The sequence below is a fragment of the Salvelinus fontinalis genome, chromosome 27 (assembly GCF_029448725.1).
Source record: "Salvelinus fontinalis isolate EN_2023a chromosome 27, ASM2944872v1, whole genome shotgun sequence".
Taxonomy (NCBI): Eukaryota; Metazoa; Chordata; class Actinopteri; order Salmoniformes; family Salmonidae; genus Salvelinus; species Salvelinus fontinalis.
In genome coordinates, this window is record NC_074691.1 from 1,919,789 (window position 1) to 1,937,202 (window position 17,414).

General features: G+C 45.0%; 1 protein-coding gene across 1 annotated transcript in view; it reads right to left on the reverse strand.

The window, feature by feature from the left end:
- Positions 1 to 5,584, reverse strand: part of LOC129824856 (protein disulfide-isomerase A6-like) — a 14,567-nt gene extending 8,983 nt beyond the window's left edge. The window contains exons 1-4 of the mRNA XM_055884383.1: positions 5,477 to 5,584; positions 4,837 to 4,978; positions 4,217 to 4,274; positions 3,744 to 3,870 (exon numbers count right to left, since the gene is read on the reverse strand). Coding sequence (XP_055740358.1) covers positions 3,744 to 3,870; positions 4,217 to 4,274; positions 4,837 to 4,978; positions 5,477 to 5,525 — 376 coding nt within the window. The 5' untranslated portion in view covers positions 5,526 to 5,584. The remainder of the gene's footprint in view (positions 1 to 3,743; positions 3,871 to 4,216; positions 4,275 to 4,836; positions 4,979 to 5,476) is intronic.
- Between the last annotated feature and the right edge of the window lie 11,830 nt (positions 5,585 to 17,414).

Below are 17,414 nucleotides of genomic sequence, written 5' to 3' on the forward strand. Positions count from 1 at the left end.
GTTTGATGTGGGTCTGGAAGGAGAGTTTACAGTCTAACCAGACACCTAGGTATTTGTAGTTGTCCACATATTCTAAGTCAGAGCCGTCCAAAGTAGTGATGTTGGACAGGCGGGCAGGAGCAGGCAGCGATCGGTTGAAGAGCATGCATTTGGTTTTACTTGTATTTAAGAGCAGTTGGAGGCCACGGAAGGAGAGTTGTATGGCATTGAAGCTCGCCTGGAGGGTTGTTAACACAGTGTCAAAAGAAGGGCCAGAAGTATACAGAATAGTGTCGTCTGCGTAGAGGTGGATCAGAGAATCACCAGCAGCAAGAGCGACATCATTGATGTAAACAGAGAAGAGAGTCGGTCCAAGAATTGAACCCTGTGGCACCCCCATAGAGACTGCCAGAGGCCCGGACAACAGACCCTCCGATTTGACACACTGAACTCTATCAGAGAAGTAGTTGGTGAACCAGGCGAGGCAATCATTAGAGAAACCAAGGCTGTCGAGTCTGCCAATGAGGATGTGGTGATTGACAGAGTCAAAAGCCTTGGCCAAGGTCAATGAATACGGCTGCACAGTATTGTTTCCTATCGATGGCGGTTACGATATCGTTTATGACCTTGAGCGTGGCTGAGGTGCACCCATGACCAGCTCTGAAACCAGATTGCATAGCGGAGAAGGTGTGGTGTGATTCGAAATGGTCGGTAATCTGTTTGTTGACTTGGCTTTCGAAGACCTTAGAAAGGCAGGGTAGGATAGATATAGGTCTGTAGCAGTTAGGGTCAAGGGTGTCCCCCCCTTTGAAGAGGGGGATAACCGCAGCTGCTTTCCAATCTTTGGGGATCTCAGACGACACGAAAGAGAGGTTGAAGAGGCTAGTAATAGGGGTGGCAACAATTTCAGCAGATAGTTTTAGAAAGAAAGGGTCCAGATTATCTAGCTCGGCTGATTTGTAAGGGTCCAGATTTTGCAGCTCATTAAGAACATCAGCTGACTGTATTTGGGAGAAAGAGAAATGGGGAAGGCTTGGGCGAGTAGCAGAGGGGAGGGCAGTGCTGTTGTCCCGGGTAGGGGTAGCCAGGTGGAAAGCATGGCCAGCCGTAGAAAAATGCTTATTGAAATTCTCAATTATAGTGGATTTGTCGGTGGTGACAGTGTTTCCTATCTTCAGGGCGGTTGGAAGCTGGGAGGAGGTGTTCTTATTCTCCATGGACTTTACGCTGTCCCAGAACTTTTTTGAATTTGTGTTGCAGGAAGCAAATTTCTGCTTGAAAAAGCTAGCCTTGGCTGTTCTAACTGCCTGTGTATATTGGTTTCTGGCTTCCCTGAAAAGTTGCATATCACGGGGGCTGTTCGATGCTAATGCAGAACGCCATAGGATGTTTTTCTGTTGGTTAAGGGCAGTCAGGTCAGGAGAGAACCAAGGGCTATATCTGTTCCTGGTTCTAAATTTCTTGAATGGGGCATGCTTATTCAAGATGGTGAGGAAGGCATTTTTAAAAAATGACCAGGCATCCTCTACTGACGGGATGAGATCAATATCCTTCCAGGATACCCCGGCCAGGTCAATTAGGAAGGCCTGCTCGCTGAAGTGTTTCAGGGAGCGTTTGACAGTGATGAGTGGAGGTCGTTTGACCGCTGACCCATTACGGATGCAGGCAATGAGGCAGTGATCGCTGAGATCTTGGTTAAAAACAGCAGAGGTGTATTTGGAGGGCAAGTTTGTTAGGATGATATCTATGAGGGTACCCGTGTTTACGGAATTGGGGTGGTACCTGGTAGGTTCATTAATAATTTGTGTGAGATTGAGGGCATCAAGCTTAGATTGTAGGATGGCTGGGGTGTTAAGCATGTTCCAGTTTAGGTCGCCTAGCAGCACGAGCTCTGAAGATAGATGGGGGGCAATCAGTTCACATATAGTGTCCAGAGCACAGCTGGGGGCAGAGGGTGGTCTATAGCAGGCGGCAACGGTGAGAGACTTGTTTTTAGAGAGGTGGATTTTTAAAAGTAGAAGTTCAAATTGTTTGGGAACAGACCTGGATAGTATAACAGAACTCTGCAGGCAGTCTTTGCAGTAGATTGCAACACCGCCCCCTTTGGCCGTTCTATCTTGTCTGAAAATATTGTAATTGGGGATAAAGATGTCTGAATTTTTGGTGGTCTTTCTAAGCCAGGATTCAGACACGGCTAAAACATCCGGGTTGGTAGAGTGTGCTAAAGCAGTGAACAAAACAAACTTAGGGAGGAGGCTCCTAATGTAAACATGCATGAAGCCAAGGCTATTACGGTTACAGAAGTCATCAAAAGAGAGCGCCTGGGGAATAGGAGTGGAGCCAGGTACTGCAGGGCCTGGATTCACCTCTACATCACCAGAGGAACAGAGGAGAAGTAGGATAATGGTACGGCTAAAAGCTATGAGAATTGGTCGCCTAGAGCTACCAGAGCAGAGAGTAAAAGGAAGTTTCTGGGGGCGATAAAATAGTTTAAAGGAATAATGTACAGACAAAGGTATGGTAGGATGTGAATACAGTGGAGGTAAACCTAGGTATTGAGTGATGATGAGAGAGATCTTGTCTCTAGAAACATCATTGAAACCAGGTGATGTCATCGCATATGTGGGTGGTGGAACTGCAGGGTTGGATATGGTATAGAGAGCAGGGCTAGAATCTCTACAGTGAAATAAGCCAATAAACACTAACCAGAACAGCAATGGACAAGGCATATTTACATTAAGGAGAGGCAAGCTTAATCGAGTGATAAATAAGGGTCCAGTGAGTAGAGGTTGGTTGGGGTCGTGGCGATCCAGACAGCTGGCCGGGTATATGGCTATCGGTAGCAGCATAGGATGGAGGTCTGTTTGTAGATACCTCGTGCGTTTCCGTCGGTAGGTTCCGTGTAGTGGGGTTTTGTTCAGATAGCAGCCGATAAGACAGCTAACGATTAGCGGGCCTCAGATGAGCGTTCAGGTAACGCCGGGACGGAGGTGCCGGTTGGATAAATCCCTCGGGCAGATAACGTCGGCAGTCAGTCGTGAAGGCCCGGTGGGGTTCCGTATCTGCAGCAGCAACAAAGAAGCGGGTCCGGATGGTGATGGAACTCCTCAGCTGGCTAGCTCCAGCATGATTTGAGTTAGCTCCGGGGTCGACGTAAGCCAATAGTCACACGGTATGCAGCTAGCTAGCTGCGAAATCAAGGTGCAAGTGTCCAGAGGCTGCGGTTGGAATCCGGGGAAACTGAGAGAAAAAAAGTCCCGGAATGCTCCGGTCCGAGTCGCGTTGCACAAAAGTGCCGGTAGATTATCGAGCTAGAGGAATAGCTGATGACCGCAAAACGTGGGCAGCTGAAACACCAACGCTAGCCAGCAAACCGGCTAATTTCGGGGCAGCTACAGATTAGCTTCTGGCTAGCTATCGGAGTAGCTTCTGGATTAGCTTTCAGGCTAGCTTCTGAATTAGCCCCTGGCTATCTTCCACGATGGATTTTCAGATTGAGGTAAATAGTACTTATTGTAATTGGTGAAGCGGGTTGCAGGAAAGCTTTTGCAGGAAAGCTTTTGTAGTTGAGTTCTTGGATAATAAAATAAATAAAAGATATGTGAAGAAAAGGTGTAAATATATATATATACAGGACACGACACGACAACACGGAAAAATACGTCTGAACTGCTAAGCCACCTTGGTGATCATCAGCCACCTTACCTGAACCAATAAGAAACGCAGATTTTTTATTTTTTTTATTGAAAAGCTACTAGACGTACCTTGGTAATCGTCGGGCTTGTTCTTATTGGCACCGAAGATCTTGATGGTGGGGAAGCCTCTGACACTGTACTGACCACCCAGGGAGTTGTGCTGGTCGGCGTCCACCGCACCGACCTTAACAATCCCCTGAGGGAAGAGAAAACAGCAAGAGGTTACTGTCATTGGTATAGCTCATAGAGTGCTAGTGAGTTCCATTTGTTTTGTACTCAAAACTAGAAAGATATACACCCAGGCCATAGCAATCTCACAAAGTTGTCATGAAAAGGTATACTCCGCTTATTGTGAATTCAGTTATAGTGATCAAATTGTCCTGCACAGCTGTGATCACTGTATGTGGAATGCACTGTAGTAATGTGCCGTCTATGTCGCTAGTGACATAGCACTGTAATAAAACATCTAAGTTGAACTAATGTTGGTGTAATTAAACCAAAAGACAGTGTCATAACACTGCAATAACAAATGTGCAGTTTACCTTCAAGGCTGTAGCTGTTTTCTTCCAGTCAGCAGTCAGACTCTGGCAGTGGCCACACCTGTGGAGAGAAACAGTTACGTCTGAGGCACCAGACTACGCACAGCCTCATATAAAATCGGCAAAGTGAAGTCTACACAAATCCCATGCAAAGACTTTCACAACAATCTGAGGGATAGTGAGTATTTCTGGTTTTGCATAGACGTGTAACAGATGTTTGTTAAGACAGGATGTGTGCAGTGGCTACAAGATCATGTCAAAGGGAATATGGGTTTACTAATATATCAACTTCTTTATCATTGTCATAATTGACCCCTATAAACTGGGGGGTATTCAGTGAGGTGAAGTGATCAGAAAGCTGCAGAAATGTAATTGACACAATTCCCTATTCTGCCTGACAGACAATGTAATCCATTCTACACCAGACATTTCTATCTAAACATTTTATAATGTTACACCTTCCTGAATGCGCCCCAGGTCTACAAACAATTTTGGGTGTCCCTCCTTGACAGGTTATTGGGATAAGGAGATTTCATACAACACTAACTACTGCTTGGTGGCAATTTCACTCTCGAGCAAGTTCTCAGTATCTCATTGGGCCCAGAGAAGATTTGACCACTCACCAAGGTGCGTAAAATTCGATGAGCCATAGGCTGTCGCTCTGAAGAACCTCCTGGTTGAAGTTGGAGGGGTTGAGTTCAACCACATCATCGCTAGCAGAGTAGAAGCCTTGGGCCATAAAGACCAGGGAATACCCCAACAGAACTGGTGGGAAGTAGGAAAGGAGCTGAACGTGAGATGCGTCTGTTCACATTGTCATATTGCATACATAAGCAAATTAACACAACAGCACAATTCCATTGTCTACAGTTAAGCAGAAAAAATATGTATCTAACGTTATCTAGCTAGCTAGTTAGCATAGGTAGCTAAGTTAGCGCTACAAAAGTTGGCACATCCGGCCAAACTGCAACTAACTATTTAACTAGTTAACGTTAGTTAGCTTACAATACAGGAGCTGTTTGAGCCGTCATCAGGTATTCATTTTGCTGGTCGTCTTTTAAGCCTTCCTGTAGCTGTCATTACTGTTAGTTCGTTTACAAGGCCACGAACATTCATATGGTTAGCTACAGTGAAGCAAAATGTAACCTGATTCAAAAGCTAGCTAACGTTAACAATCTTGCACACATCGTATTATGGCCACCATGATATTAACCTAGTTATAATACAAAAACATCTGAACACAATCTGTTTAGAGTTTCTTACCAAGTAAAAGTCTCATAGTTCTCTGTGCACCTCTCCAATATCTTGTCATGCACAGCGCTAGAAGAGAGGGCGACAAAATCTTACCGTGGCCCACGCTGATTGGTTCTCCGCAGGCTGTTGCCGCTCCACGTCCAATCAGAGGTCGCCGTGTAGTTTTTACCAACAGGGGGGAAAAAGGAAGGAAGGAAGATGCTTGCAGAGCCAAGATCCTACCAGTGCAAGTGATTTATTACAATGATTTTTCTTAGTTTGTTGCATAGGCTGTTATCAATAAAACGTCACAATACAGTGCATAGAGTTCGATTTGGTTGTGGGGAGCAAGGAACCCCCTGATCTGCGAAAACAATTTTCAAGCATTGGCGGTCTGGCAATTCTGGCAAATGCCAGAAGGGCCGGACCATCTTCTATTAAGGTGGGCTGGTCAAAAAAAATACAAAATATAAAAAACGTTAATTCACATTAAAAGTCAAACACCCATCATCAAAGAGAATGAGACCCGCTCTGATTCTGCCAGTCACTCAGTCAAAACCGGAAAATGGAAAGGTGATGCCTAATAAGTTAGAGACCCAAAAAGTGCTTGAGGCTGATGCTGCTAAATGTGTGAAATTAACTGACTTATTTGCTAAAAGTTCTGGTTCTGCTGGTTCGAGTGCTTTTTATGTCTGTGACAAATGACAGATCATCTTCTGTGGTGCAGTCGGGGTAGGAAGAAAACCACAGAGAAAGACGCACCCATGCACAATGACACAGATCATGTAGCCTACTACTACTAGTTAGGCCCAATATTTTGGCTGTATATTGTATGAAATATACACAGTGTACAAAACATTAAGAACATCTGCTCTTTCCATGACAGACTGACCAGGTGAATCCAGGTGAAAGCTATGATCCCTTATTGCTGTCACTTGTTAAATCCACTTCAATCAGTGTAGATGAAGGGGAGGAGCAGTGTCGATTTTAGTTTGTAAATCCTGGTTAGGCAAACCAAAAAAATGTGTGATGAATGCCAGCAAAGCAACAACACTGAACAATACATTAATTGCACTATAACGGTGACAAACAGTGCCCACAAAATGTTAGGGCCTACATAAAGCTGTCCCAACAGCAGAGTCCCACAGCCGTCCCAACACCTTACCACTGCTACAGTTCATTCAGCCTCATTTACTGTCTTTTAGAAAATCATAGCTGATATGGCTGACTTGCTTAAACAAATGTGGTTTCGACTGACAATTGAGGTGGACAAATTATGGCATAAGGGAACAACAAGCGGATAAGAGGCAATCCGTCATTTAGATTAAGACGTTAATGAGCAAGAGATGATGGATGTAGTCAATATAACTATTTGTTCAGCAGTCTTGAAATGTACAGCGACAGAATTCAGAACATGGGCTGTTCTTACATATAAACAGACAATGAAAGCTCTTACAATATTCAATGATTGCATTTCTCTAAAACTGGTTATTGGCAAACAAACACACACTGGCCACAAACAATGTGTTTACAATACCGCGTTGGTGAAAATAGACCAACTTATTAGGGTGAGGCACATGGGCTACTATCTGCTTACTACACAACATACACTTAGTATTACTTTAGCTACAGTATACATACAGTGGAAAGAAAAAGTATGTGAACCCTTTGGAATTACCTGGATTTATGTAGAAATTGGTCATAACATTTGATCTGATCTTCATCTAAGTCACAACAATAGACAAACACAGTCTGCTTTATCTAATAACACACCAAAAAATTATACGTTTTCATGTCTTTGTTGAACAGACCGTGTAAACATTCACAGTGGAGGGTGGGAAAAGTATGTGAACCCTTGGATTTAATAACTGGTTGACCTTTCTTTGGCAGCAATAACCTCAACCAAATGATTTCTATAGTTGCGGATCAGACCTGCACAACGGCCAAGAGGAATTTTGGACCATTCCTCTTTACAAAACTGCTTCAGTTAAGCAATATTCTTGGGATGTCTGGTGTGAACCGATCTCTTGAGGTCATGCCACAGCATCTCAATCGGATTAAGGTCAGGACTCTGACTGGGCCACTCCAGAAGGCATATTTTCTTATGTTGAAGCCATTTGGTTGTTGATTTACTTCCGTGTTTTGGGTCATTGTCCTGTTGCATCACCCAACTTCTGTTGAGCTTCAACTGGCGGACAGATATCCTTACATTCTCCTGCAAAATGTCTTCATTCTTGGGAATTCATTTTTGGTGTGCTGTGCCTTTTTTTCTCCACACTTAGTTTCATCTGTCCACAGAATATTTTGCCAGTAGCGCTGTGGAACATCCAGGTGATCTTTTGCGAACTTCAGACGTGCAGTAATGTTTTTTTGGACAGCAGTGGCTTCTTCCGTGTTGTTCTCCCATGAACACCATTCTTGTTTAGTGTTTTACATATCGTAGACTTGTCATCAGAGATGTTAGCATGTTCCAGAGATTTCTGTAAGTCTTTAGCTGACACTAGGATTATTCTTAACCTCATTGAGCATTCTGCGCTGTGCTCTTGCAGTCATCTTTGCAGGACAGACACTCCTAGGTAGAGTGGCAACAGTGCTGAACTTTCTCCATTTATAGACAATTTGTCTTATCGTGGACTGATGATCATCAAGGCTTTTAGAGATCCTTTTCCAGCTTTATACAAGTCAACAATTCCTAATCTTAGGTCTTCTGAGATCTCTTTTGTTCAAGGCATGGTTCACATCAGGCAATGCTTCTAGTGAATGGAAAACTGAAATTTTGAGTGTTTTTTTATAGGGCAAGGCAGCTCTAACCAACATCTCCAATCTCGTCTTATTGATTGGACTCCACGTTAGCGGATTCCTGACTCCAATTGGCTTTTGGAGAAGTCATTAGCCTAGGGGTTCACATACTTTTTTCAACCTACACTATGAATGTTTAAATGATATATTCAATATAGACAAGAAAAATACAATAATTTGTGACTTAGATGAAGATCAGATCAAATTTTATGACCAATTTATGCAGAAATCCCAGTAATTCCAAAGGGAATACTGTAAAGTATGAAGTAAGAGTTTGAAATTGATGTACACTGTATTTTTGTTTTTTACATTTTACATTTTACATTTAAGTCATTTAGCAGACGCTCTTATCTAGAGCGACTTACAAATTGGTGCATTCACCTTATGACATCCAGTGGAACAGCCACTTTACAATAGTGCATCTAAATCTTTTAAGGGGGGGGGGGGTCATAAGGATTGCTTTATCCTATCCTAGGTATTCCTTAAAGAGGTGGGGTTTCAGGTGTCTCCGGAAGGTGGTGATTGACTCCGCTGTCCTGGCGTCGTGAGGGAGTTTGTTCCACAATTGGGGTGCCAGAGCAGCGAACAGTTTTGACTGGGCTGAGCGGGAACTGTACTTCCTCAGTGGTAGGGAGGCGAGCAGGCCAGAGGTGGATGAACGCAGTGCCCTTGTTTGGGTGTAGGGCCTGATCAGAGCCTGAAGGTACTGAGGTGCCGTTCCCCTCACAGCTCCGTAGGCAAGCACCATGGTCTTGTAGCGGATGCGAGCTTCAACTGGAAGCCAGTGGAGAGAGCGGAGGAGCGGGGTGACGTGAGAGAACTTGGGAAGATTGAACACCAGACGGGCTGCGGCGTTCTGGATGAGTTGTAGGGGTTTAATGGCACAGGCAGGGAGCCCAGCCAACAGCGAGTTGCAGTAATCCAGACGGGAGATGACAAGTGCCTGGATTAGGACCTGCGCCGCTTCCTGTGTGAGGCAGGGTCGTACTCTGCGGATGTTGTAGAGCATGAACCTACAGGATCGGGCCACCGCCTTGATGTTAGTTGAGAACGACAGGGTGTTGTCCAGGATCACGCCAAGGTTCTTAGCGCTCTGGGAGGAGGACACAATGGAGTTGTCAACCGTGATGGCGAGATCATGGAACGGGCAGTCCTTCCCCGGGAGGAAGAGCAGCTCTGTCTTGCCGAGGTTCAGCTTGAGGTGGTGATCCGTCATCCACACTGATATGTCTGCCAGACATGCAGAGATGCGATTCGCCACCTGGTCATCAGAAGGGGGAAAGGAGAAGATTAATTGTGCGTCGTCTGCACAGCAATGATAGGAGAGACCATGTGAGGTTATGACAGAGCCAAGTGACTTGGTGTATAGCGAGAATAGGAGGGGGCCTAGAACAGATCCCTGGGGGACACCAGTGGTGAGAGGACGTGGTGAGGAGACAGATTCTCGCCACGCCACCTGGTAGGAGCGACCTGTCAGGTAGGACGCAATCCAAGCGTGGGCCGCGCCGAAGATGCCCAACTCGGAGAGGGTGGAGAGGAGGATCTGATGGTTCACAGTATCGAAGGCAGCCGATAGGTCTAGAAGGATGAGAGCAGAGGAGAGAGAGTTAGCTTTAGCAGTGCGGAGCGCCTCCGTGATACAGAGAAGAGCAGTCTCAGTTGAATGACTAGTCTTGAAACCTGACTGATTTGGATCAAGAAGGTCATTCTGAGAGAGATAGCAGGAGAGCTGGCCAAGGACGGCACGTTCAAGAGTTTTGGAGAGAAAAGAAAGAAGGGATACTGGTCTGTGGTTGTTGACATCGGAGGGATCGAGTGTAGGTTTTTTCAGAAGGGGTGCAACTCTCGCTCTCTTGAAGACGGAAGGGACGTAGCCAGTGGTCAAGGATGAGTTGATGAGCGAGGTGAGGTAAGGGAGAAGGTCTCCGGAAATGGTCTGGAGAAGAGAGGAGGGGATAGGGTCAAGCGGGCAGGTTGTTGGGCGGCCGGCCGTCACAAGACGCGAGATTTCATCTGGAGAGAGAGGGGAGAAAGAGGTCAGAGCACAGGGTAGGGCAGTGTGAGCAGAACCAGCGGTGTCGTTTGACTTAGCAAACGAGGATCGGATGTCGTCGACCTTCTTTTCAAGATGGTTGACGAAGTCATCTGCAGAGAGGGAGGAGGGCGGGGGGGGGGGGGGGAGGAGGATTCAGGAGGGAGGAGAAGGTGGCAAAGAGCTTCCTAGGGTTAGAGGCAGATGCTTGGAATTTAGAGTGGTAGAAAGTGGCTTTAGCAGCAGAGACAGAAGAGGAAAATGTAGAGAGGAGGGAGTGAAAGGATGCCAGGTCCGCAGGGAGGCGAGTTTTCCTCCATTTCCGCTCGGCTGCCCGGAGCCCTGTTCTGTGAGCTCGCAATGAGTCGTCGAGCCACGGAGCGGGAGGGGAGGACCGAGCCGGCCTGGAGGATAGGGGACATAGAGAGTCAAAGGATGCAGAAAGGGAGGAGAGGAGGGTTGAGGAGGCAGAATCAGGAGATAGGTTGGAGAAGGTTTGAGCAGAGGGAAGAGATGATAGGATGGAAGAGGAGAGAGTAGCGGGGGAGAGAGAGCGAAGGTTGGGACGGCGCGATACCATCCGAGTAGGGGCAGTGTGGGAAGTGTTGGATGAGAGCAAGAGGGAAAAGGATACAAGGTAGTGGTCGGAGACTTGGAGGGGAGTTGCAATGAGGTTAGTGGAAGAACAGCATCTAGTAAAGATGAGGTCAAGCGTATTGCCAGCAGCATACCACCCTGCATACCACTGCTGGCTTGCTTCTGAAGCTAAGCAGGGTTGGTCCTGGTCAGTCCCTGGATGGGAGACCAGATGCTGCTGGAAGTGGTGTTGGAGGGCCAGTAGGAGGCACTCTTTCCTCTGGTCTAAAAAATATCCCAATGCCCCAGGGCAGTGATTGGGGACACTGCCCTGTGTAGGGTGCCGTCTTTCGGATGGGACGTTAAACGGGTGTCCTGACTCTCTGAGGTCATTAAAGATCCCATGGCACTTATCGTAAGAGTAGGGGTGTTAACCCCGGTGTCCTGGCTAAATTCCCAATCTGGCCCTCAAACCATCATGGTCACCTAATAATCCCCAGTTTACAATTGGCTCATTCATCCCCCTCCTCTCCCCTGTAACTATTCCCCAGGTCGTTGCTGCAAATGAGAACGTGTTCTCAGTCAACTTACCTGGTAAAATAACGGTAAAATAAATAAAATAAATAAATAAATTGCCTGCCTTGTGAGTAGGGGGGGAAGGTGAGAGGGTGAGGTCAAAAGAGGAGAGGAGTGGAAAGGAGGAGGCAGAGAGGAATGAGTCAAAGGTAGACGTGGGGAGGTTAAAGTCACCCAGAACTGTGAGAGGTGAGCCGTCCTCAGGAAAGGAGCTTATCAAGGCATCAAGCTCATTGATGAACTCTCCGAGGGAACCTGGAGGGCGATAAATGATAAGGATGTTAAGCTTGAAAGGGCTGGTAACTGTGACAGCATGGAATTCAAAGGAGGCGATAGACAGATGGGTAAGGGGAGAAAGAGACACAGTCCTGCTTTTGCTCATCCTTTACTACAATGGGAACATCAAGCTCAGCATGATTTACATTGCACTGTATCCTCCACTCAATCAGAATGCAGATGCCCAGGCAGATCTGACCAATTACAATGTTTCACTGATACAATTTGACATTATTATGACAACTCCAACCAATCACTGAGAAATTACCAACATTGTTCGCTGTCAACTGTTGTAGTCTTTAATGTTCCACTGTAGATTTGTAGGGGGATGGAAACTTGTCACACGATAAGATTGAATCATTGATCTGGCCATGGTGAATACAGTACTTTAGGTCCCGCTTTAAAAAAATTAACTTTAAGGCTTTTTGGACAAATCATAAACACATTATAATGGTCTACATAGATGCTCCAGAAATCATTCAGCTCTTAGGTATTTTTTCTTGTAAAATGATTTGTGAAGCATCTGTATAGGTCTTATATCCTGATTCTGCGGGCCCACAGCGCGTTTGCAGGCTTTTGTTCCAGCCCAACACAACCCGATTATGAAGCCCTTAGTTCTATCAGGTGTGTTAGTACTGGTCTGCCTCAGTTCTTACCTAGTAAGGGTTAAATATTAATGTCTGTGGTCTTGGTCCTGTTTCGACCCCATCAGAGCTCCTGTACCTTCATCAGTGCCAGCAGTAAGTTTACCTCCGCCCAGTCCCTGTATCAGTCCAAGGACTCATCCGGGGTCAGTGCCCTTGCCTGGAGCATATCCTTCTACACCTGCCTGGGTGAGTATCACACCAAGGGAGAGGGGTAAAGGGGCTGTGGTCCATGGATTGGTGGAAGGAAATGGTGGAAACTCTCAATACTTACACCTTTCCACTGCTTTTAAATCCATAGGGGGGAGTGACCAGGTGTACACTTGAGGATTAAGGGTAGGGAATCTGACCACAGGTCTGGCACTAGAACAGCGTGCCTCTTCCATTGGTCCTTCGGTGTTGTGGGGTCTGAATACTTAAAGCGGAGATTCACATAAGGTGAAACAGCGACACTGGTCCCCCCCCAGGTACATTTGTTATTGTTTTTGAAACGGGGCAGAGGAGCATCCTGTATTGTGGTAATTTTTTTTTTTATCATAGAACAGCAAAGTATGTACCATCGCGCATGCAATGATGTCAGAGGGGGAAAAAAATGTGTTTGCTGTTTTAAGTAATGCTTTGTAATATATCGCAAACAGAAGTGGGAGTTTCACTGCTACGGATTCCAGCTTTAAAGGAATAGTTCACCCTTTCGTAATTTATTACAGTAATGGAGGTATCACTAGCTAGGTTTCCATCCAATTGGTGACAGATTTTCATGCAAATATTCTAGAATCTGCATAAAGAAAATATGCACATTTCCCCACCAACAAATTGCAGATGCAAATCAGTGCATGATGACATAGTGCACATAAAATTGACTTTTTTGTTTACATGTACCGAATGTAAATCTAAAGTTCAATGTGTTTCCATCGCATTTTCAACTCTACTGATAATTTTGTCATAAAGACTGTTGTGTTAAATAGTAAATATGCCTACTCTGGTCTTGGTACATGCTCTCTAGCCAACAGCTCAGATAGTGTGGGTAGGCTGTGCGGTTAGGCTAGTCTACATGATGAGATTGGCAGTTATGGAAACGTGATTACTGACTGTTTGGAAGGTTCGTTTTCACACTCAAATCATGTTTTAGAGAAGATGTTCAATACAATCGTGACGACAGACATAAGGTCAGTATCTACTGCCTGCTTTGTAGAAACATAACAATCAATGTGATCTTAGTTCATAAAGATGTGCTCGACTAGTAATTAGAGAGCTCATCTCATACCTTTGTTCAAGCATGCTTTGGACCAAGTGCATCCTCTAACCAACTCTATGTCTTTGTCTGATCTATGCAATAGACATAGAAGATACGTTTCTGTGGTTATAAACATTAGGAAATGAGCTCATACTGTGATCAGTTTGTAACGCTTGGTTCTTTAATTCGCTCAGTTCTTACCCGGTTTGCTGTCTTGTCATCGCTCAATGGATGTGTGCTGGCCATGATATTCCACTACAGAAGAGGTGTCAAAAAGGTGGAATGAGCTTTGGAGCGGAGAGTCAGTCACCTGGGTCATGTTCTTTAGGCACCAAATGACAGAAAACGGACTGAAACATGGAGGGACTAACTGTACTTGTCCAATAAGAAACGCTCATCTTAATTTGGAAAATGTCTTTAAAATGTCTTTTGTTGCGTGCCCTGATGAGTATGTCCCTGACTTGTGAAACCACTAACAATGTCTTATCCTCTGGTCTTTTGTCTTAATAACACATTTTGGTCCCGTAGTGTTTGGAAAACGGATCGAAAAAAAAAGTGTCTTAACTTTTCCAAAGCAAAATGATAGGCAATACAAGTAAATGCACAATAAATAAATATTCCCTCTTGATGTCTTATAGAGTACAGTAGAATTCTGTTAAACGAGCTATGTAGTGGACAGGCAGTCATATGGTACAATACAGTACAGAATTACATTGATACAGTTCTGTCTGAGGGTCACCATAGTTTAAAGAAGCCTGTGAACTGAGGAGCGAGAAGCTCCGGGGTGAAGTTTCTGCTAGGTACAAATCTAGGATCAGCTTTCCCTCCCACAATCCTTTACCTTAACCATTATTGGGGGAAATGCATCTAGGGACCACTTTACTCTATATGATTGGGGCGACTGCGAAATAATATTCCCATATTGTACATCATGGTTCACCTTATTTTGTCATAAAGACTAACACTTTAGCCTGGACCCAGATATGTTTGTGCGGTCTTGCTCCTATTGTCGTTGTTGGCAAGACAGCACAAACAGACCTGGGACCAGGCTACAACACACTTACTGATTTGAATGAAGCAATGCACTCATCTGAATATCAATTGTGGACTGACCCCAGATTTCAATCTTGCCCATTTTTTTCTTCATACAGTGAGGAGAACTAGTATTTGATACACTGCCGATTTTGTAGGTTTTCCTACTTACAAAGCATGTAGAGGTCTGTAATTTTTATCATAGGTACACTTCAACTGTGAGAGACGGAATCTAAAACAAAAATCCAGAAAATCACATTGTATGATTTTTAAGTAATTAATTTGCATTTTATTGCATGACATAAGTATTTGATACATCAGAAAAGCAGAACTTAATATTTGGTACAGAAACCTTTGTTTGCAATTACAGAGATCATACGTTTCCTGTAGTTCTTGACCAGGTTTGCACACACTGCAGCAGGGATTTTGGCCCACTCCTCCATACAGACCTTCTCCAGATCCTTCAGGTTTCGGGGCTGTCGCTGTGCAATACGGACTTTCAGCTCCCTCCAAAGATAATCTATTGGGTTCAGGTCTGGAGACTGGCTAGGCCACTCCAGGACCTTGAAATGCTTCTTACGGAGCCACTCCTTAGTTGCCCTGGCTGTGTGTTTCGGGTCGTTGTCATGCTGGAAGACCCAGCCACGACCCATCTTCAATGCTCCTTCTGAGGGAAGGAGGTTGTTGGCCAAGATCTCGCGATACATGGCCCCATCCAGCCTCCCCTCAATACGGTGCAGTCACCCTGTCCCCTTTGCAGAAAAGCATCCCCAAAGAATGATGTTTCCACCTCCATGCTTCACGGTTGGGATGGTGTTTTTGGGGTTGTACTCATCCTTCTTCCTCCAAACACGGTGAGTGGAGTTTAGACCAAAAAACTCTATTTTTGTCTCATCAGACCACATGACCTTCTCCCATTCCTCCTCTGGATCATCCAGATGGTCATTGGCAAACTTCAGACGGGCCTGGACATGCGCTGGCTTGAGCAGGGGGACCTTGCGTGCGCTGCAGTATTTTAATCCATGACGGCGTAGTGTGTTACTAATGGTTTTCTTTGAGACTGTGGTCCCAGCTCTCTTCAGGTCATTGACCAGGTCCAGCCGTGTAGTTCTGGGCTGATCCCTCACCTTCCTCATGATCATTGATGCCCCACGAGGTGAGATCTTGCATGGAGCCCCAGACCGAGGGTGATTGACCGTCATCTTGAACTTCTTCCATTTTCGAATAATTGCGCCAACAGTTGGTGCCTTCTCACCAAGCTGCTTGCCTATTGTCCTGTAGCCCATCCCAGCCTGGTGCAGGTCTACAATGTTATCCCTGATGTCCTTACACAGCTCTCTGGTCTTGGCCATTGTGGAGAGGTTGGAGTCTGTTTGATTGAGTGTGTGGACAGGTGTCTTTTATACATGTAACGAGTTCAAACAGGTGCAGTTAATACAGGTAATGAGTGGAGAACAGGAGGGCTTCTTAAAGAAAAACTAACTAGGTCTGTGAGAGCCGGAATTCTTACTGGTTGGTAGGTGATCAAATACTTATGTCATGCAATAAAATGCAAATTAATTACTTAAAAATCATACAATGTGATTGTCTGGATTTTTGTTTTGGATTTCGTCTCTCACAGTTGAAGTGTACCTATGATAATAATTACAGACCTCTACATGCTTTGTAAGTAGGAAAACCTGCAAAATCGGCAGTGTATCAAATACTTGTTCTCCCCACTGTACATAGCCCATCTTGTTACATTACAGGGAAATACAATTGTCACATATCTTTATGTGGCAATACACTCTCACAAACATACTTAATACAACACCATCTACAATAATATAGTTTCTGAGAATCACCCAGGCATGTAAAGACCATAGAATTAGAATGAATAGAACGGATGCCCCCATTCAGGTCTATTAAGCCATAATGTTTGGCGGCCATTCATTCTATTTCTATGTTAAAGACGGGTAGATATACACTGAGTGTACAAAACATAAGGAACACCTCTTCCCATGACATCGACTGACCAGGTGAATCCTATGATCCCTTATTGATGTCACCTGTTAAATCCACTTCAAATCAGTGTAGATGAAGGGGAAGAGACCGGTTAAAGAAGGATTTCTGAGCATTGAGACAATTGAGACATGGATTGTGTATGTGTGCTATTCAGAAGGTGAATGAGAAAGACAAAAGATTTCAGTGCCTTTGAACACGGTATGGTAGTAGGTGCTAGGCGCACCGGTTTGAGTGTGTCAAGAACTGAAAGAGGACAAAATAGGCTGACACGAATTCAGTTTACAGCAGTGGCCTGCCCAGTCACCAAATCTCAATCCAATTGAGCATCTGTGGGATGAGATGAAACAAGCTATTCGGAGTAGAGATCCACTACCAGCCAACTTGACACACCTGCGGGAAGCATCGGAGTCAACATGGACAGCATCCCTGTGGAACGCTTGACACTTTGTAGAGAGCATGCCTCAGCGAATTGAAGCTGTTCTGATGGCAAAAGGGGGCACAACTCAATATTAGGAAGGTGTCCTTAATGTTTTGTACACTCAGTGTATGTCTATGTATTTCACCATGGCAGGAATCATTTATAAAATAAGGCAGTTCTAGAGCGACCTGCAACGTATTTGCTTTTCTCAATCCATGAAGTCATGAAATAGACATTTGCTATGACATGAATACTGTATAAAGCCTGGTCACAGATCTGTTTGTGCCATTGGTGTAACAATGACACAGCAATGGACAGCACAAAGAGATCTGGGGCCAGACTACACTGTATAAGGCAAAATGTGAAACCATTTGGTT